Below are 22,861 nucleotides of genomic sequence, written 5' to 3' on the forward strand. Positions count from 1 at the left end.
AAATATTTCTAATCACATTTCTCTTTAATTACGGTTTTAGAAAGACAAAGATGAGAAGAAAGCTGGATTTATGGAAGCAACACCAAAGAAGTGTCTTCAAAAATGTAAGGTTCCTAGGGCATACTATAGTACCTTCTTTTCCTCTTCTCTTCTCTGAAGAGCCTTCTGTTTGAGACAAAGCAATTGAAATTTCAACAGCTTTCCAGTTAGTGTTGCAGGAAATTTTTCACCCTGGTCCAGAAAGGCTTTGGCTAATTCCATCACCTGGAAAGAAAAAAAAAAAATCACAACAAAACTACTACTTGCATAGCTTTAATGCTGCACTTGACTCATATTTATTTGCATGCTGAAATGAGCAAGTGCTATCTCACACTGTACCACGTGTGGGTTGAAATGGCCACATTTACAGACAAAACAATGTATCGGTAACATACACCACTATTCTTTGGTTCCAAAGACCTCAAATAAAGTTATTTCAGCTATAGTATGCGATAAAACTAGAATGGAAAAAACCTATGATTTATGAGAAAATCAACAGACACCGAGTTCTCACAGGAAAATGTAATTCTCTTTAGGTTTTAAACAAAGAAACAACATTAAGTGACTACATATTATAAAGCAATAAATTAAAAAGCACCTAACAGATAGCAAATCAAGGGGAATAGTGTGCAGTACTGTTTACAAAGTGACCAGTGTCTGAGGGACTAGCCCTAAATGAAAGATAAAAACTTCTTGAAGGGAATTTGAGAGGGTCTGTCTTGGTGAAAACACACCCCCTCCCTGTGTAATTCTGATTCTGTTGGTATGCAGCCTAATTGGGGTGAAATAAGGCTATTGAGTTTTCTTAGGGTGATGACAGCAGCAGGAACATACAGCTGCATTGTCCAGATGTGTGGCATTGACAGGCTGTTTTATGACTATGTTTTTTACAGCTTGTTTCCACTAAATTTCATACAACTCACTAACATCTGGGCCGTTTTCCTTGGAGCCTCATAACCACTTTATTTACTGCGAAAAAAATAAAATAACATTAAAATACCGTTAAAAAGTTGTTATATGTTTCTTTTCACTTGTGTTGTCTCTGTAATAAAGTTCACCTATGTAGGAAGCGCTGTTGAGGAATAATATAACCATAATATTTTCTTACTTTTGTTTTTAAGCAACCATCAGCTTTATTTATAACCATGGGCTGAATTAGGTGTTACTCAAATGCTCTGACATGTTTCTCTTTTCTCCTCATGGAGCAATTACAGTTGGGCACATATGGTGTCAATTTTGCTTGCTAATACTGAGACAATGAAGGTGCACACCGCATCTCACTGAACTGTGTCTTGTCTGTGCAAGCACCACCATTAGCTTTGAGCTTTCATAGATTCTTGCCTAGTTTAGAAATTTTCATTTCTCACCTAAATGTAGCCACTAAAATGCTTCTCTGAATAAAGCAAAGCCAAATCAGAATCCAGACTATTATATGCCAAATCATTGTTTCACGCAAACAAAAGCAAGGAGCAGAGAAACAAATGTCTTAAAATTCAGATATTTTCCAAGTTGCATAACAAGGAGAAAAACCAAAACATATGCATTTCAAAACCCTTCCAAAACAATCCTGCTCTTGCAAGACAAATAAATCTAATGATCTTAACACACAAAAAACACAAAAAAGGAAGATACATCATGATTAAGATGAGTTTTGCTTTGTATGTTTTGTACTCAAAGTAAGACTGGTCACTAGCTCAACAAGACAATCATAGAAGGCTTCTGGAAAGACCCACTGACATCAGAGCCACAGCAGAAAATCAAGGACATGTTAAGAACAAGACTTAAAAATTACCACACACTGTGGGCACACTAGGAGCTACTAGTCATTCCAACAAAAAATAGTCACCCAGAGCTAGGCACACAAATTGGTGCTCTGAAAGAAAAAGACATTGGTAGAAATATCATATCAGTAATTTCCCTCAGAGAGAAAAATTCTCATAAAGTTTTTTTTTTCAGAATTGTTGTCACAACCTATGGAAAGTGATGCTTCTCACTGGTTTAATATAGGTGAGTTGCACATTTCTTGAAACACAGTAGAGGGGAAATGGAGGGATTCTGGAAGGATTCCTGAAAAGTGTATATATAGTAACTCAGTTCAATGGCAGTTGCTGATTTATGGTTCATGGAAGAAGACAAAAGTGCTTAGATTCTTAAACCCCAGTCTTCCTGAGAATTTTAAAGCATTTTACCAGTCAAAAGCAATGCATAATAATTATTCCTATTTTGTAGATGGAAAATACAGGAATGAAGAGACTTGCTGAAGTAGAGTGGGTAGGAAGGACAAATTGTCTTATGTGAGCCATGAGAAGCACAACCAAAACTATTTAACAGGAATACAATCCATGACTGCGGAAAGAGGTCACACAAATAAAACAAAGACAGAATGAGTGCACTACATTTGGCAATACAAAGAAAGCAAATGTATTTTCATACAGAAATGCAAAATATGCTTTATACAGGAGTGTTGAAAGCGAAGGGAGACGACCCATCTTTGTTGATCAGCATCGACTCTGATTTATTGATCAAATCAGTCACCTTTTATAATAGTGTTAATTAACTTCATGCATATTGCAAAATCCCAGCTCACGATAGGTTACAGAGAAAACTCTAACCCCTCCTTTTGTTTACAAAACCCATGGTTGTTTATTGAAACCAAAATTAGTGTTCTCACTGTGATATGAAAAGTTCTCAAAACCTTCATATCTGTTCCTAGAGCAGCCAAGGACTGTTATGAGAAGACTGTCTGAGAATCCTGCTGTTTATAAAAAAGGTGCCTGAGAACCTAGTTATTTACAAAATCAAGCCTGGAAACTGCTGCTTTACAGCTGCCTTTTACTTTCCCATCAGCTGTATACCTTCATGGCCTCTTTCTTTAAGCCATGCTTGAACCAGGCTCTCCACACAGGAGGAAATTAAAACCAATCCTAAAGACAGAACATAGATCAATCCATGCACAGTAGGTAAAAAGAAGGTAAATTTATTACACATCCATATTTACTTCATCTGTGGTCCTGTGAGATATGCAGGCACCTGGCATAAACAGGTAAAAATCTACAGAGCCTCAAGTGAAAAAAAATACCAAACAAAAACCTGAAGACAAAAACTGGGTAGGAATACAGAAGGAAGTTTTTCAGCTACTATGAAGTGGATTTGTTACTGATTGGCTATACTTCATCCCACCAGTGATGTTCTTTTTCTTATGTGAGAAACCATGGAAATTTGGATGGACAAACTTAGTTAGGTAGGGCCTCTTTTCCTCTAAAGCAAGGGGAAAGTTAGCATTCCTCACATAGCAGGGGTCATACTGGTGAAGTGCAGAAAGGCTTTGGTGATGCAGTATTTGATCTCATATGGTGGCAGTATGAAGCACACACAGATTTAGCTGTCTGGTGCAAAGGGCATGCATTTGGAGCCACTCAAACACTGCATGAGTGCTTGTAAGTGACCCTACACCACTGACAGATGTCAGCACCATTGAGATAGGAGATAGGTCTTAAAAGTTAGGGGAACATTTAAAGCCAGAGTCTTTGTGCTATCTTTCTTTGAAATGCCTCTTTTTACAAGATACAGAAAAATTGTGGCTGTCAAATTATAATCAGAAAACCTTCCAAAAAGATAAATTAGATTATAAACTTTCACAGCTTTCTTACTACCTGGCAGCAGCAACACTGCTTGCTATGAACAGTGGTCAGCCCACTTCACAGTGTAGTTCTCCCATACCCAGACTGAGCTTTCTAAAGCCCTGTCTTCCCTCTTATTCTTGAAATTGTAAGAAATCCAGACCATCACATATGCCTCAGACTCATCTAACTCTTCCTCAAAGAAACAACAGTTCCTAGAAGAACCAAATAAGTAAAATCCCATAGTCGCTGACACAGTTCAAGTTAATTTGAAGCAGGATAGTCATCAGTCAAGAGGTTCTATGGATTACACAATCAAGCTGGTAATTATTCAGATGTATTTTCCTGAGCAAAATAATAAAAGTACAGGAAAAAAGTGATCTTGACTTATTAAAATCAGCTGTCAGTCTTATGAGTCCTTCACAAGCAACTTTTAAGACAGACTAGGGGACAAAAGCTGCTTATATTTTGTTTTTCTAAAGAAGACTTCTTTAAATATACTATTAAATATTTCTGACTCTGTCATTGTCATTTCATTGACTAAAGCATACTAAAGCAATCATTTTGAAAGAATACCAGGAAGGATCTGAGCTAACTGAAATAACTTTTTTTTTCAGACGACACCTCCAGTGTGTTGAAAGAATTCAGTTTCTCATATTAGACCATTCAGCTAACTTGATTTTAACTCTCAAAACCTCCTCCCACCTATGATGTCAAAAGACCACTTGCTTAATCATTTTTTTTCACTACTGAATTAATGACTCACAGTTCAAAGAGAGTTTAAGGACTCACATAAATCAATAAATCAATTGCATATCTGAGCAGAGCTCCATGTAACCCTTATGTATCCACAAAGTAGACTGCAAAACCTAAGAACAGCCAAATGAGACATCTTTGTTACTCAGTGAAGATGTATTCCAGAGAACGAAAATAATTAAAGAGGATTTTATGATTTCTTGTACCCCACGGAGTTCTTTCAACTCAACCTACTAAAATGAAGCAATACTGAGCAAATATGAATGCTGTTCACGTCCTAAATATCTTCCTTTCTATTGTGAGAGCATTTCTCAAAGCAGAAGCAAATGGTTGCTTGTACTCTAGAAAAATAACCTGTCACTCATGTGAGTGAGTCTGTTTTTTGCCAAAACACAACACAGCTTGATCTGATTAGCAGAAACCTATTAGAATTATCCATTGTAAGAAACTCTGTTCTCTAAACCTCTCTCTACAGAAAATCTGCAACCTGAGGGGATATTTTAACTGATTTACTCTCAGAGATGTTCTATGAGAATTTTCTAACACACATGTACAGGGTTATGTCAAGTACTTATATTGTGCTTTAAGAAAAACAGAAATGGTGAATAACCCAATTTCAGTAAAAAAGAGAAAATACTTTACAAAAAAATAAGTAGACTTTTATAAGAGAGCTCATACAGGAGCTCTCATCATCTGGCATGTACATTTCCCATGGCTCCCTGACCATTAGCTGCTATGAAAACCCAACTGCTTTAAGGGATACAAATATCCAGTGATTGGAAAGATCAGGCATTAGCACTGCTATTTCAGGAAAGAGTTCTATGCACAGGGAAGGTTTTTTCTCACATGACCTTTCATAGATCTGTTTTCTTTTAGCACTGATTGGGAGGCAATAGTTAAAACAGCATTTAAGTGATTTCAGAACAATGCCTACAGAACCCAGACCCTTTTAGAAAAAGAGGACAAGCCAGTCTTTTGTGATTTGTGCTCAGATGAAGGGATATACTGCTATGATCAAATACTGAAATATTTACATTTCAGTGCGATGAATCTGTCCAGTAAATCTTTCCATTATGGTACAGAATATTTTAAGCTTCTGAGAACTAAATTGTCTCCAGCAATTTCAGCCAACTGAATCCACACAATGAACACCACACAGCTAAAAGATTTAGTTACGCTTCTCTAACATTGCATCTGGCTAGGAAGACAACCCAATCAGAGGTGGAACAAAAAGATCAAGAAATAAAATTGCCTCATCAAACCTTGTGCTGGCAGAAGCCATCCAGCTACATCTTGACAGAATTTTCTAAGTCACATCAGAATATTTGAGCCAGGTAGTTACAACAGCCTTGTAGACTGGACACCAGAAAACTGGGCAGGATCTTTCCAGCTTGGTTGGTCCAGATTTGCAAGAGGGCTTTGAGCTTTTTTTTTTTTTTTTTGGAGACAAAGGATTCTAGGATTAGTTGCTGTACTTGAGAAGAAGGTCATGCACTTTATTGTCCTTAATGAACCTAATACAGTCCCCCAAAAACTTTGAAGACAAAAAACCAGAAGACAGCATTGCCTTTGGCTACTTCAGAGAGTCCCTCTAACACTTCAAGGATGACATTCTCATAGACATAACTGCTGTTTCCTCTAGTTACACAGACATCTCAACAAAACCTGCACAGAAAAAGCAGAAATTTGATACCAATTTTCATGTAGGCAGGAACTCTTGTAATCTGTGAAGGAAAGTCAAAGTGTCTCCAGTGTTCTAAAGCAGATTTTAAATAGGTAGATGAATTTCAAAAGGTTATCATTTGTCTTCCCTAGAAAATAAATTGCTAACATTTTGAGTATTACAAATGGCCTCAGTCAAATAATTACAACTAACAGTAATAAAACAATAATGCATGTTTCTAAAATCCTAGCTTTAGGACTATGAAGAGTCACTATTCTGAAATGAAACTAGGAGATGTGCATGTCAATTGCTTCATGTAAATAACAGAATCTAGCCCCCCAAATTTTAGGAAGCAAAATTAGAAAACACAGGTCGTTTCCCTGCTCAAGCTCGAGACTCTTCCCCCCAGTTTTAACATTTAGAAATGCTGGTACTTTTTAACATGACACATTACTCCTGGAAAGGGATACTGAACTGGAGACACCCAAACTGACAGTGAACAGCTACAATTTACAGAACTGCCTGGTTCATAGCAACAATTGTTTCCTCTCATGAAAAAATTAAATCCAAATGGAAGCCATACAATTTGATAACTTAAAGGACTACACAAACCACTTGATCATGCAGTGGCATCAGATGATCTGACAATGGCAAAGGCTGATGCAAAGACATGCTAAACCAAAATTTACAGATTCTTTCCCTAACATCCTTTTAAGTAGATTGACCTAAATACCAGGAACCAGCAGACAGAGTAAATAAATGCCCCTCAGAAAAGACATCAAATAACTCAGGTAAATACACAACCTCATTTGGTGGATCATTTATAAAGCATCTGATATTCTGTAGTACAAACTGATAGGAAATTGGTAACAGATAGAAAAGAACTGAAAACAGATGAGTAGATAATGCCCACAGCAGGATTTAAAGTCCCTTAACCTTCCCTGAAGCCAGTACCTCCCTAAAAGGCATATTCATTTAACAACAATTCCTAAGCGTACACATTAAACCTCTGTGTATCCACACAGTGTAAGGGCCAAGTCCTTCTGCAATAAAATTCTCTTCACTTGCATCCACACAGTACCACTTGACAAAGGCTGACTGGAAAACTGCTCCATTTTATTATGACATTTAAGAGTGCAGTATGAAATTTATTTTGTACTGGAATGAAAAATAAAATTAAGTATTTCTAGCCTTCTAATCATTCAGCATGGCTGCCAAGGTTGTTTCTAGTGTCAAATCCTCTCATGAAAACAATGACACCAGATAAGTTTTGGCTCCTGAGCTGTTCCATTTTACACCAACTTCTAAAATTGTTTTCGCTCAATTGGAATGAAAACAAAATCTTTCTAACTTGTATTAAGAACAGAATTCTACTGACATGCATTTATAGAGTGAGGTTTGGTTTTTGATAGGGCTATCTTTACTTTTGAGAAAGCCTAATCTTGACCACAACCTTTGTTATGGTGTTGTGTCAAAATCTATACACTATCTATACACTTACACAAAAACAGGAAAGCTTTGATTATATGTTTCTACAAGAAATAAAAAGGCTTTCTAAAAACACTCCTGACTAAGATTATTGTTGAAACTGTTTTCTTAAGTGCCCCATATCCTGGCCACTACTGGGCTTGCTTTTCTGCAAGTGGCAGACAACACTTCTGAGCTTGTACTTGGGTGAAAATATTCCTTCCCACAAGCGTTATGTCTCTGACATTAAAAGTCTCCTTTCATCAAGCTAAACCAAACATTTTTGATTTTTCTACCCTAGGAGTTTATTATAATGAACACAAATAAATGCACACGCCATATTCCTAGTGCTACCCTCCTTACTCCTTTTTTTGAAGATATTGTTAGAGACAATGATAAGAGTCTAAAAAAGGGGCATAGACAACAGAATGATATACGGTAATACTAAGGTACAAGGTATATAAGACCTACAGAAGAGAGGATATGAAAGATATTTAGAAAGAGAGCATCTATTCTTAACTTTTTAAAAAATGAAATTCAGGTCACTGGGGTGAGTAATATAAGGTAGTTTTGAATAATTATACACATGCACACACATTTAAAACATATTTTAAATATGTCTATTACCTAACTACAATTACATATAAAACTAATACAATTATACTTATTACATTATACAAATGTATATAACACTTCATGATATAGTAGGAGCACCTATCCCAGGAAACAAACACTCGGTTCCAATCTAAAGTGGACTTCTCTCTACATCATAATGTAATTAGTGCTTCAAATAACCTTACCTGCAGCAACCTTTACTTCATAAGTCTACATTCTACACATTCCTAACAAAGCATAAATTCACAGGAATGCTTGAAAGATGCTTTACATCCACTGCTTCCTGGCTAAACTTATTTAACTTTTTTCAACTTGGGCTTGTTAATTGCTATGTTTTATGATCCTACAGAAGTTCTTAATATCTTGGTTATATATTTTGTTTTGAAGTGACAACAGAGGAATCTGTTTCTTGTACGCCCAGAAAACTCAAGGATTCTTCTGTATCTGCTACAGTCTATTGCCTATTAAGGCAAGAAGTACTGTGAACATTATGCAATTTCTCAAGGATAATGGCATCCCTATCTTAGGGGGAAAAACAACAATAACAATAACAACAAGCCCAAAGAAAAAACCCCAAATATGTACAGCATAAATAATTTTAAATTTAAACAATAGGATTCTAACAAATTAGATTTTAGTCCTTTAAATGAGCTGTACAAAACATGAGCTAATTAAGATTTAAATGCAAGCACTCAACTGAACTGGATTTTAATAGCAAAACTATGCATATTATGCTTGGCAAAAGAAGGATCTAGTTTGGGAATCTCTTTGGTTTGTTTATTGAAACTGCACAACTAGTTGATATCTCATTATGCCTAGTGATAAGGGTTGGCTGTTATGTATCTTGACAGTAAGCCTGGAGCTTCTCCCGCTTTTATCTATCCAAAGGTTTGAAGTTTCTGAGCTGACACTGCTTCCCTGTCAGCAAGGAGGTAAAATAAAGTGACCTTTTGTATGAAAACAATCTGTCATGCAGATCTAGAACAGGAGAATCAAACAGGACTTGTGTTCACCCAATGACGACAGAAAGAATGATTTGTAGTCAAAATTTTGTATTATCTTCTGTTTAAATATTTAAAGTTCCAGCATATGATTTGAAATCTTATGTTTGGTTGTTCATCCCACGTGAATATCAGAGATAATTTACATAAATCATGTGGGATTACAAGATCCTGGAAAATTACAAGATCCTAATTTAAAAGTCCTCTCTATTTCAGATCCAATGAAGAAAGGAAAAAAAAAAAAAAAGAGACAACAGATACCAGCAGATATAAGGATGAGTTTATTTTTTAACTGTACCAGACAAAAAGAAAGACTGAACATGCAGACTAACCAGCATTAGAGGTGAGGTATAATTTTACCAATAGCATAAGAAGACTGTGTAGCCAACAAGCATTAATTCCTTTGTTTGCTAAAATGTAGAGATAGTGAAAAGCTCTGAATGACATTGGGACCTCCCACCACCAAAAAGCCCAAAGCAAAGAAGGACTAACAGGATGCTGCTGGATCCACGGTGGTGTAATTTTCTACTTGAACTCTCTCTCTCCTCCATCTCTCTTCTATTTCTTAATTAATTGTAAATAAAATCTGTACCATTTACTTTGGCATATGGTCTTGTTTGCACCTTAATTTGGGCAGAGGCATCTTTCAACAATCAGATCTTAACAACACTATCATATTTAGTAGTGGCAAAATATCTTAATTACACGATGTTATTAACCTTAGTAGAAAACTGACCCAACAAGCAGGTGCATAAACAATAAAAATACACACCTTAATGATAAAATACATATATTTTTAGTTGTAGCTCTTGTTAGAAAAATTGTACATGATAAATTATGAAATCTGTTGATATATTACAGGAAGCATAACATTTTCCCTCTCATATATAAGGGAAAAAATTAACTCCTCAGCACCTTTATGAGAGAATCAGCCTATCATCCTTCAATTAAATGCTTAAGTACAAAATTACTGAGCAGGACTCCTACCCCCATCAAGTCATGTAAGAGTCAGAAAAGGTGTTGGGCACCTACTTCTCCTGGATTTGGAAATCTTTTAGCTACATATTTATAAACCCTGCCTTGAGCCTTTTCACTTTGTACAATAAGAGTGATATGAGATACAAAACAATGAAATTATTGAAAGCCTAAGGGGAATAACTTAGAGCAGAAAGCAGGAATTATTTTAGTATTATATAATTAGCTTGCAATGCATCATGAAGCATTTGTTAAAGATTCCTGACTTCTAGGCACTGCAGACTACTGCACTGAAATTTATTAAAACCCCTACATTTCAGTGGATGCAAAGTGTAAGTCCAATGGCATGGGTAACTATATTACTATTATTACCGATAATAACTACCTTACTATGCATGCCATTAGTCCCAAACGTTACATGTCAGATGTTCAAAGACCATTGAATGTCATGAATCTCACAATACCTCGAAAAATGAATATGGAAACTTGTGGAAATGGCAGCACATTGAATCCTGCCACCCAGAACTGTATGTGGCAATGATAGAAATGCTTCTCTCAGAAGAGCTTTTCACAACCCTGTGTTTTGTGCCAACCTTGTATTTGTTTATCTTTGCTAGTGGAAGCAGTGCAAGCTTTCACTGCTCAAACTGCACATGGAATGTATGTGAATATTCAGGAACAAACTCTGCCCAGGGAGGTGGGATCTTAATGCTGTGGCAACATGATCAATCTTTTAATTTGCTACAGCCTGAACGGAAACTGAGTCCAAGCAAAAGGTCAGAACAGGCATTTTATATTCTGTGTTAAAGGAGGGGAGGAAAAAAAATGTCTTTGAGGAGTAAAGTAAGTAGCTAATGAGACACAGCACTGACAGCTGGAATTTAGTAAGTGTCCGCTTCACAAGTAAAATTGCTCTTAGTAATTAAATACAGGTATCATACAAAGCTTCTGCTTAGAGCTAGACTTCCAAATCCTTCTGTCAAGTAGGACTGAAGAAGTTTTACATACCAGGTAATATAAGGGTGAGTTTGCCTGGGAGGCTAGTCCTAAATGAAGAGGGTTAATTGCATAAATTTCACAGTCCTTTCAGTGGTAAATAATTCCAAAGGGACTTGTTCAGATAGTAGCCTGGTATTACTGAAAAACAGACCGCAGCTAAAAAGTACTCTTATAAAGTCCACCAAAACCTGAGACACATAAAAAGTTTATTAGTCATTGCAGAAATAAAACACAAACAAAGTCTTTTTAGAGGGATCCAAAATTCTTTACGCCCCAGGTCTGTAAGGACCATAAAACTCTACCTGAGAAAATTTTAAACAATCTTCTAATTAATCACAGGATTTTATCACCTCTCACAAGCTGTAAGTAAAACATTAACAGGGTAGGAGGAAGTACTCTTTGTGCTAAGCATGACTCCAAACCCTGCTGACATAGCCCACTAGATGAATCAGGTTACATCAAACAGATTATCATGGGTACTAGCACACAGAATAGTGTTTCATACAGCGGACTGCATACCCATAAATGAAGGTATAAGTTTCTAAATTATTGGGAGGGTCTGAGAGACAAGAGTCTGACAGGTTTTCCGTAATTTGAGACATCACCATCAAAATATGACCACGTAACATATCCTTCAATAATGAAACTATTATTCCTGAAAACAGATTTTTATCATGCCTTAATCAGCAGTCCGACAGAATATTTCTGGTATCACAAAAACAAAGCAGTTTAAGTATCTAGATAGTTGAATGTTTTTACCAGCTAGAGCCAACAAATTTCCATTTACTCAAGAATGTACAACAAAACCACACAGCTCTACACACTTTGGGGTAAGAGAGTACTGACTGTGCAATACCTGTTTTAACCTACCTCATAGTACATAGGCATATCCTTAAGCCTTCTTCCCTTTGGACGCCCAGATTCTGCGACCTGCAAGTAAATAAAGTATTTATTACCCAAAGTACTTTACTCATTATTCCCTTTTGCAAACAATACACTCACACTCCAAGACAGAGAGGAATCATGTTATGGCAACCCTGTACCCTAGGGAGGGAGTTTTTTTGATCAGCACCTTGAAGAAAAGTCTGTAACAAAACTTCATTTACAGGGAACAGAGCAGCTTACGTCATAAGCTTTTCTTTTCCCGTTTTTAACTCCTATGAATGAGAGCAATGAAGCTGGTAAGAAGAGAGTAAGTTCTATGAGGAGTGGATGAGAGAGTTGGGGCTCTTCAGTCTGGAGAAATTAATTTCTTAGGGGAGAACTTATCACTTGCTACAACTGCCTGAAACGAGCTCATAGCAAGGTGGGGATCAGCCTCATCTCCCAGGCAACAAATGACAGGACAAGAGGAAATGGCCTCAAACTGTGCCAGGACAGGCTCACACTGGACATCAGGAAGAATTTTTTCACAAAAAGGGCTGCCAAGCATTAGAATGGGCTGCCCAGGGAGGTGGTAGAGTCACCATCCCTGGAAGTGTTCAAGAAATGACTAGATGTGGCACTTAGTGCTGTGCTTTAGTTGATAAGGTGATGTTCAAAGGTTGCACTTGATGATCTTAGAGATTTTTTCTAACCTTAATGATTCTATGAATTAGTGTAATTTTTGAAACCTCCACAGAGTAGTTTACCATTACCAAAGACCAAAAAAGGCAGGATCTAGAAGTGACATCTACAGATTGGTTCATTATTAAAAGTTACTTTCTTGAAATACCTGTTTGTAAAGGTCATCAGATGTTATCACACTGAAGAGTTTTCGCAGTGGCACCTGCACAGCAAGAGCCAGGGCCTGGGTGTGCACTTCATCCTCAATCTTGCTCCCGACAACGAAACTGATGCTAGGCTTCCAGTCATCCTACATTCCCAAATAAAATATTTAAGATATTAAAACTCATGCCAACAAAAGTCCTCTGCAGTTTCAAAGAGTAATCTGGTAGAGACGGCTTTATGTCACTTTAAGACATATTAATCATCACTGTATTAATCACTGAAATGGCATGCAACTCGAAAAAGCCCCTATTACTTTGTCCCAATTATTTCTGCCATCGGGTGGCAGCATTATGCTACGCAAAACACAAATGCCTACTGACAGCCTCAACCTTTTCCCATGCAAACGATGCATCAGCATCTCACAAAGATGTACTAACTTTTAAATGGCATTTGCAGATTTGACAGTTCAGGTGGTAAACAAGAAGTGAGTTTTGAATATATGCATTATTGTGATTATTCAATGTAGAAAAAAATTAGCAATTTTCAGCTCTCTCATCCTGTGAATTAGATAATGCCCAGATACTGTTTTACATTGTAGCATTATTTTTATGATGTTTTGTGAAGGTATATTTATGCATAGAATGGCTCTTGTGTGATTTCACTAAATATTCTGAATAAAGAAAAAATACCAATGGCAAGTTGTACACTACAATATTGATAAGTTAAAAACATTTGCGGTTTTCAAACATTTGCAGTAGCATACAGATTACTGTAATGTAAAAAGTGTTTTCAGCACTATTAAAAATGCAGAATAAGAGAAGACTGGAACGCTTTCTTTAGTGATGTACATCTACAAAGGCTTAAAAATTATGTAACTTAAGCAACTTTTACTGGTTACTGTCTTTCACATTACTACTGGAATCCTTTGCACAGAGTTTCTATCTCCAGCAATTCTACATCTCACTCTCAAGTATTCTTTATCAGCATTAGTGGTGGTTGAATTAGGAGCATTTTGTAATGGCTGTGATGTACCGGAATCACCAATTTTTATTGTTTTTTTCAATGCAAGTCTGCATGTGTAAACTGCAAGGTTACCAATGCAGCTGCATAAAGGTAAACATGGAAAGGGATTCAGTCAGATCAAGGCAGTCCCAGGACAGTCACATTAATCAGAGCAGAGTCACAGTCCAGTGTGCATCATAGCAAAGAAAGATTTTAAGAGATTTAAGATAGGGTGGTGACTTTATGTTGTTGAATATTTTAATATATTTATATTACGTACAAAGTCCTTGTAGAATAGGAACAAAACCTGAGCTGAATTATGGTAAAGTGAGGAAAAGGACCATTCTAAGAAAGAAACTCAGATGGCAAGAGAAGCATCTTCTTCCATTTTTATAGTACCATTCTTAATTTGCTCCTTTTCTTAGCTGGTAAAAAGCCTACCCAAATGTCTGCAATTTGAGTAACTGATGGCTTGGGATGGGAGAAAGCCACAGCTACTTAAGTTTCAAAACACTGCATGTTTGTATGGTGAGAAATGGTTTGTCAAACACTCAAGGTAACAAAGGATAACATCACATGAGTATGTCCCATTTTTCTAACCACAGAATATTCAGAAAAACAAAAACAATGTAAAGATCACCTGGGTCATTAAGTGAAACTGAAAGTAGCTACAGATCAGATAACTAATCCAAAAGGGTGCGTACAGCTCCACACATCATGAACTTCCTTGATGGTTTATTGCAGCACAAAATAAACCTCAATTTTTTTTAAATTATGAAGTGATAGAGAGATCAAGCATATCTCTGATGCTCTAGTAGCGGGCAAACATGGTGGAATTTTGAGTGTCCAGCTGCACTGGGGCAGCAGACACTGCTTATTGGAGAAGTGGCAGCAGTAGTGGGGACTGCATCAAGTACACTGAATTTCATTTTGCTCTTTGAAGTCTTTCTGCCTAAAGCTGCAAGATAGCTACTGGTGCACTGCACTGTGAAAGAGCTCTAGGTATTCCAATACTGTCAACATGCACAGGAGTTGCAGCTAATCTGGATTAAAGCTATGACTGTGTACCTGACAAGAGTTGGACTGTAAAAACTTCAGCATTCTTTGAACAGGAAGTATTTAGATGCCCATGCTTGTGTGGAAATGCATCATTTTCTAGGCTCTCAGAATTGAGATGGAAATGCTCTCACGTGTCAGTATCCTGGTGTTCCCAGTGCTGACCAGCACACACAGAATCTTTAGAAAAACCATCTACCTGTGGCATGAGCTAATGGAGCAATTGTTATCACTACAGTGCCCACTTCAGGAGGGACCACCAAGAGAGGGAAACAAGATCCAGTAAGTCTCACAGAGAGATGCTGACAGCTCAAGAGCAGCAAGAATCAGGAATGTCAGGTTCTACTTAGGATCCTACGGTAAGCATGGTCCAGCAGAGCAATACAGAGGTTACTCCCACAACTTCCTGCAGTTCTTCACATATATATATATATATATATATATATATAAATCTATCAGAGAATTCTAAACCCCTGCCCTATGCCTTCTTTAGTTCCTCCTTAACATACTGGTAGCTTGCTGCCCACAAATCAATCCTGCTTACCACCGATTAATAACACAACAATGTCTGTGGAACCTGTCTTCCTTATTGTCCTCTCTCTTCTTATTTTTCCACCTCTTGGTCACAACTGTTCCTGTTTAATTTCTCCTTTTCCACTCTCTTCTCCTGAGCTACACCACTTGTCTTAATGTCTCCCCGACCTGTGACTTGCTCCCCAGCTCTTGTCCTCTGTCTCTTGGTTCAGCTAGTCTCCAGTTTCATTATCCGATCCCACTTCAGGCTTTCTCCATCCTCAAATTCCTTCTCCAAATTCTTATTCCCTAGCCCATATAATTCCCAGGCGTTTTCAGAGTTATGGTTGAGCAATGAGACCTTCCTTCACAAAAGTACTACAAGCCTTTCTAAGAAAAGAGAATTTTCCTTGTTTCACTGTGGTGCCCTCCTTCTCAGCAGCCTGTGATAAAGCACCAAAGCAAAACACCAGGGTAGGTCCTGATTGTGCAAAATTAATATTTAAAAAACACAACAGGACTTATGCAAACAAAATTATCCAACCCCAGATTTTTTTTTGTCCAAGAAGAAATTATCATCAAACGGGCCACATCTTCTTCCCACTGAAAATGCTCTGCTTCAAAGAAACAAGGTGATAAATCTGCTCCACAGAACAGCTGTGAGAATATTTATACTATAGGCAAACCATTGGCTAATATATTAAAATAAAATACATGGAATGAGCCTCTACAAGATAACTGAACTGGTAGTGAAAATTATAAACTTACTTAATTCTACAGAAGTATATGCAGCTCGATACAAGGTTTTTGCTCACAAATTTAATTATTATTAGAGACAGCCTATGCCTCCCTGGTGCTAAATGAAGAAAAGAAACAGCTTTTCTTTAAAAAGTGCAACACCTGGGAATGGGAGCTGGAAGTAGCTAGTAAATATCCAAAGCAGCAACACACATCTTCACAGTCAATAACGATCTAGACTTCCCGGAGTCATTAATAGCATGCCGTCTATTTCTAGACTCACCAGTTTTGAAGCCCTTAAAGATAATTTATCAGAAAAGCTGCACACTGAGAACATGAATTGAAGTCAATAGTCAATGTGCAGCATAAATACACAGCTTAAGGTGTTCAATTGATTAGACTATTTTCTGAGGTTAAAAATCTAATATTTTTGCAATACTGCCTTTATATTATCGATCCTGTAACAGTATCCTTAATGTTCAAGGCACTGAAAGGACAGAGAAGAAACAGACCCTGCTTCTACAGCTCACCACCTAAAATCACAACATAAAAATGTGAAGGAAAAGTAGTAAAATGTATATGGTTACTCTAAAAATATTTTCTCCCTCAATATACAACTGCTCCTCTACTTAGTTTTATTCTTTCAAATGTTATTGTAGTATGAAGGCTTGAGAAAGGATCTGAAAGAGGATAGATTAGTGACCCTAAGGCTACCTCAAATGACATTCCCCGCTTAATGAACAGGATAGAAAAAACCATAAAAATAACTACTGGAAAATCATGGAAACAGTCTAGGGAGGTTGCCACCAAAAATTTAACATGAGCACTACAAACTGCACAAAGAAGACCAAAATGCAGGGAGCAGATATCCCACAGAATCAACAATGCTGGTTCAAATGTGAATTAAAAAAAATTTGAAGCTGGAAATGTGGCATTGGCAACTGAATACTGCTTAAGCAATCTGAAACAAACTCCAATTAAGGGCCAGATCACTTTCACTGGAAAACACCCAGTGACAACCATTGCTACAAATGACACTGTCCTGGTTTTAAAACTCCTGGCCATGTCAAGAGTTGAAATGCACCAAAGTCTCTTGGTGTTAGAAATAACCATCTGTGTGGGAAACTTCTATGTCCCTCAGCTGGAGAGGCTCCAAATCTGCAAGATCAACCTAATTCTGGAAGCTCCATGTAAGCAGCAAATGGCTGTCCAAAATCCTTGCTTTCACAAAACACAGAAGGTGCCTCATCTTCTCACAATTTTGCTCTCAAGGCCCCATTGTGTTCCTCTGTAATGTGATTTTTCCCAGCTCTTAAAAACCAGTACACATAGCCTGTATATCTTCATCACAGCAGTATTGGAATAGCATAGGTCTGTTAAGAAAATATCTAACTTTAATTCACACTGAAGAAAAAAAGCAGATGTAGCACACAATTTTTTTTCTTCCTTTTTATACATATCTTGTTTTCTCTGCTTCATTTCCTAGACACAAAAGCCCAGCTGTTCTAGGGAAGACAGTTGAACAAGTCAGGTATATTGTTTATTTTTTCAGTACCAGTTTCTAGATCTCTTTGGCCAAGAAAAGCATCAAGCAGCCATCTTACCCTCCTCCTATTTCCAGACAATCTGGGTATATGTTATTTTATTTTTGTGGTACTTACTGCTGTGGGGTTTACAGGTTTTGTGTTTGGTTGCTTTTTTGGTTGTTTGTTTGGGTTTTTTTTTTCTCTTGGGACAACAAGCAGTAATTTAATTTCATTACAGCAGAATTTCAAATTTACCTGTAAGGGCTGAGAAGAAACATTTGAAAACTCTAACACAAAACATCTGAGCATCAATTAGTCATTTATGAACAATTAGAGTAGTAACAACTCTAGCTAGCACTCTTTACTTTCAACAATGAAGGAGCTTGTAAACCAGTAAATACAACTGGTATTACTCAGAAAAGTTGTTTATCAGGAGTTTTGTAGCCTTAAGATGACATCTCTGCTTGGAAATCTGCAGACTCACTTTCATTGCTGATGACACACCCACATTTACTAATGGCTTGTGTTCTTAAGAGCCTGAGCTTTTGCTGTACAACATGGGCAAGTGAGAGAATATCAAAGCTCAACAGAATGTTAATTTTTCTCTGAAGATGAAGTAGTATAAATAGCAATCAAAAGAGGAGCCATCCTGTTCAGAACATTTTTAGAGGTTTCACAGGATCCTAAGCTCAATTTTCAGGCCCTAAAATGAAATGAGAGGAATCATACAGATAGAAAGTCAGCACAGAACATGGCTTACTGCTGCTATGCTTAGTTAATAAGAACAAATAATAAATGACAGTTATCTCAATTAAGGGCTGTATTTGCCCAGAATTCACCTTTCACTTAGCAAATACCACCCTTTAGCTACTTAACACATGCAAAGTTTAAAACTACTTAAGAATCCTAATTTATATTTTGCAATTTAATTCTGTAGTGAGCCCAACCAAAATAGATTATAAATATCTGAAGGCAAATACAGCTTGCAACTCCATGTTCTTCTGCATAGCACATTGCAAACAAGAAACATAGACATAAACTATAATGTGAGCCTCTGGAAAATCCATATTTCCTCTGTATGTATTTTTAAGTTGTGTGTTTGCCAGTTTTCACAGTGCATTTAGTAAAAGCAATTATTTGGTTTGTAAATACCATTTAAATAATATTTTAGTAAGTATACTCGTTCATAAAAATCTTAACAGCACTGGTAAAATGCTTTTCATAAACTGAACTAATAAAATAGTAAGTCATAAACACATTAAAATGTGAAATTTCACCACTCGCTCTATCTGGTACAATTTAAAACCAGTTGTAGCAAATTCCCTTTGCCTTCAATAAAGGGAAAGAATATTTTTCAAATTGGTACAAGCAGATCTAAAAATTCTTTACATATGAATTATGAGGAGAGACATTTATTTACTTGATAGGAGTTCCTGTCATCTCCCAAATAATTTCCGATACATATGGTATTTCATGTACAATACTGAGGACGAGTAAGAAATAAGTTTTGTGCACTATGTCTGGTGAGATCTAAAATTCAAGCTGTTCAACACTCTCTTTTACAGACTGCTTTCAGTTCCTGAGCTTTATATGTTCAAGTTTAAACTTTGTATGTTGCACGATTGCTGGGGTAGGGCGAGTGGGGCAAGGGAAAATGTGGTTAGATTATTTGCAGAATGAGATTTGATTTTTAAAAATCATGTTTATCCTTTAATAAAAACCCCTATGTGATTAAGTAGTTAAGATATTCAATGCTCTCTGTGTTCAAGAGGAAGGAATTAAATTTGGCAGCAGAGCCGTACTTGTGTCAAAGATTTGCTTTTACAGAGCATGTTTATTTACACTATGTACACCCACATTTGGCCACACTTGATGAATCTTGATTCACACATGCTCAGAAGAAATTTGCTGGCATTTGACAGTTTTGCACCGAGTGTGCTCTTGCCCATGACTGTAAGAGCTGAATAAGAACACTCCTGCAGTAAGAAATTTCAGTGGCTGCCCAGCATCTCAGAAGCCCGAGTTCAAGCTGACCGCAGCAAGGGGACAGTTTTTCCCAACTTCCCAAGGCTCTGCCTGTGAACAGCATGGCAGAGAAAGTGAAATTAGCTTAACTGGAACAGAAAGCAGTCAGACAATACCAGAATTATGGAAACAAGGAATGTCAAGTCCCATGGGTACAGGAATTATGATAATCTTTAATTAGTTGATTACATACCTTTCCCTACAGAATTCTTGCCCCGCTCAATGAACATTCAACTTTTTTTTTTTTTCATCTGCCTCAATGAGTGGTCCAGAATAATACTAACTTTGACATTTCCTAACTTTTGAGCATTTTATTTCCTACCTTTAAAAATACTTCAATATAATGGTTTGCATTTAAGAAATGTAATAAACTACGTGTAGAGGCAGCAGAGCATATAGAGCACCTTGTTCAGTGAATTCACTGCACAATATCCACAGCCACAATAAACACCACCATAAAAAAACATAATCACTAATTGGCACCTTGCTAGTAAGCACTGGAGGAAGACCAGGAACAGAGTAGGTGATGGAGATTGACCCTTCACCCCATTCTTATGCTTCAGAGATAGGGAAGAGACAAGGTTCACAAGTAAGAAAGGGCTCAAGCATCTTAGAACTGTACTGAAAAATCTGTGTCCTAGGGAAAAATGGAAAACAACAGCCTAAGCTATTAAAAAAGTGATCTTGTTTGGCTAAACTTGTATTATATGGTTACTACAAAATAAAAGTAAAAGCAAGTAAATATTTAAGAGATTTTTGGACATCTGCGCCCTTTTCAGGAAAAGCAATTAGTGAGTTTAAAAGCCTCCTCCTGAATTAAAAGTTCCTCATATTTAACCAGTGCTGCTGGCATATTAAAAGAAAAAAAAAAAAAAAAAACCAACAAAACACAAACCCTCATCAGCTAAAACACAAACCCGCTTTTTTTCTTTTTTCTTTTTTTTTTTTTTTTTTTAATAGGGCACAACAGGAACAAGAAAACAAGGAAACCACGGAAGTAATTTGTCTCACTTGCAGAAGACGTGCTAGATAAACACATGTGAGATAAATATTATTGTTTGCTAAACTACCACCCTATTTTGAAATCACATTCTCTCTTGCAAGTCAAGATTTATGAGAATTACATTGCTTACACAGAACCTGGAAACCTAAATATGCCTTTAGATCCTCACACTGTGTAAAAGAAAAAAAAAATAAAAAGGAAAAAAGTGCCTTTTAGCTGCACACACTCGGGCAGGAAAATTACAGCCTCACATTTTCAACGCTACGGGTAATGCTGTGTCAGCACCTCCATCAAACCTCGTTGTTCAGCAGTTTATAAAAAGTTCACTCCGAGCCGAAACTTGGCACCCAGAGCCCAGAAAGGAAAGTGCCGAGGAGAGGAGGAGCAAAGAAACCCGCAGGGCCACGCTGGTGGCGGGGGGCAAAGGGGCTCTGCCGCACATCGGGACCATTCACGGCCCTCCCGGGGCCCCCCTGGACCTCCGGCAGCCGCGACCCCCGGGCCAGGGAGCGGCCCGAGCCGCCTCCAGCCCGCTCCCCGCTTCCCCCGCGCCGCCGGCTCTGCCCCTCGGCTGCCTTCACCTCCTCGAGGCGGGCGGACACCAGCGCGGGCTCCCAGGTCGGCTGCACGGACCCCGGTGTGTCCCGGCCGGACTTAGGCTGCTTAGGGCCCATGGCGGTGCAACGGCGGCAGCGGCAGCCCCACGCGTCGCCCCGGAGACGGCGGCCGCGGGCGCAGCCTGCCCTCAAGGGGAGCGCTGGGCCCGGCCGGGGCGGCCGCGGGAAGGCGGGGGGAGCTGGGGCTGCTCAGCCTCGGGAAGGGACATCGCCAGTGTCTGTAAATAGCTAAAGCGGGCAGAAACTGATGCCCTGGAAGTCGCACCTGAATATGAGTGCGAACTTTGCAGTGCGGGTGGCCGCACACTGAAACAGGTTGCCCAGGAGGTTGTGGAGATTGGCAAGAGCCATCTGGATGCAACTCTGTGCCATTTGGTTCTAGGAACTCTGCTTAAGCAGGGAGGTTGGCCCAGATGATCCATCGTTGTTCCTTCCAACCTGATGGATTCTGTGCATTCTCTTGAGGTTTTTGGAGACTTTCGTCATAACTTTTGAGACAATGAGCAGCCTTCATCACGGCCACCCGAAGGAGAAGCCTCACTGAGGCTGCATGGGGAGTTCTGGGGTGACACATGCTCACAGGGACACCAAGTGACACATCTCGTCCCCAGGGCACCAAGTGACACATCAAATCTCCAGGGCACCAGGTGACACATAAATCCCCGGGGCCACATGGCAGCACCCTGGCAGCTCTCGGCATGCCCCTGAGGAGGGTGAAGGAGCGAGCTCGGGCCTGGCGCTGGAGCATGGCCGAGCGGCGAGGCGGGGGGCGCGCAGGTGTGGGCAGCCAGGCCAGCTCCCAGGCCCGAGTGGCTCTCCAAATACTACCATATGTTACGGCACTGGGACCAGGAGGGGAGAGGGAGGCACTGTTGGGAGAAAACAGGAGAGCTGCCAAGATAAAGAATTCATTACAGAGGAGTCATGTCGTGATCTCACACTGGAGACGAGTGAAATATTCTGTGTGATTTAACATTTGGTGAAAATACCCCAAACCACATGCTGCCCTTCCCCCACCCCCTTATACCGACCGGGGTTGCTCAGAGCCTCCAAATCTTTATTTTATTTTCGTCAGAGCTTAAAACCCTGCTGTGCGGTGTGTTACAGTCTTAGTCAGGATTTCATTCTCGGATGATAGTGACCTGGTGTGTGTGCTGTATAAAACACCTTTCATTATGCAGCTTTAGTGAAGGAATAGGAATTTAGCTTCATAGGGGATGTAACAGGCAAATCTCTCATCTTTTTAATTTGCAGAAAGGTATCTTCCCAGCTTTTCTAAATAGTGATACAGTTATTAACATGGGAAAGCTGCACAGTAGATTTGCCAACATCCATTAACATTTCCCCCAACCCATCTCTTGGCTGGTATCCATTTTTTCTCTTTTTGAGTTTTTCTTTTATTATCCACAAAAAACAAAAATCAGGCTTAACTTGTTTGAAGAAACAGGCTGCATAACATTCCCACCATATCCTTATTCTTCACCAAAGTCTTGGATACACAGATTATGCCTGCAGAGGTGCACTGACCAGAGTATG

The 22,861-nt window shown here is 38.4% G+C and overlaps 1 protein-coding gene across 1 annotated transcript in view; it reads right to left on the reverse strand.

Annotated features, from left to right (window-relative positions):
- The window catches only part of SPAG17 (sperm associated antigen 17), an 89,174-nt gene extending 67,792 nt beyond the window's left edge, over positions 1-21,382 (reverse strand). Inside the window, exons 1-4 of the mRNA XM_063148440.1 lie at positions 21,290-21,382; positions 12,850-12,990; positions 12,006-12,065; positions 133-264 (exon numbers count right to left, since the gene is read on the reverse strand). Of these exons, the coding sequence (XP_063004510.1) occupies positions 133-264; positions 12,006-12,065; positions 12,850-12,990; positions 21,290-21,382 (426 nt within the window). The remainder of the gene's footprint in view (positions 1-132; positions 265-12,005; positions 12,066-12,849; positions 12,991-21,289) is intronic.
- Between the last annotated feature and the right edge of the window lie 1,479 nt (positions 21,383-22,861).

Source organism: Melospiza melodia, chromosome 2 (assembly GCF_035770615.1).
Source record: "Melospiza melodia melodia isolate bMelMel2 chromosome 2, bMelMel2.pri, whole genome shotgun sequence".
NCBI classification, from domain to species: Eukaryota; Metazoa; Chordata; class Aves; order Passeriformes; family Passerellidae; genus Melospiza; species Melospiza melodia.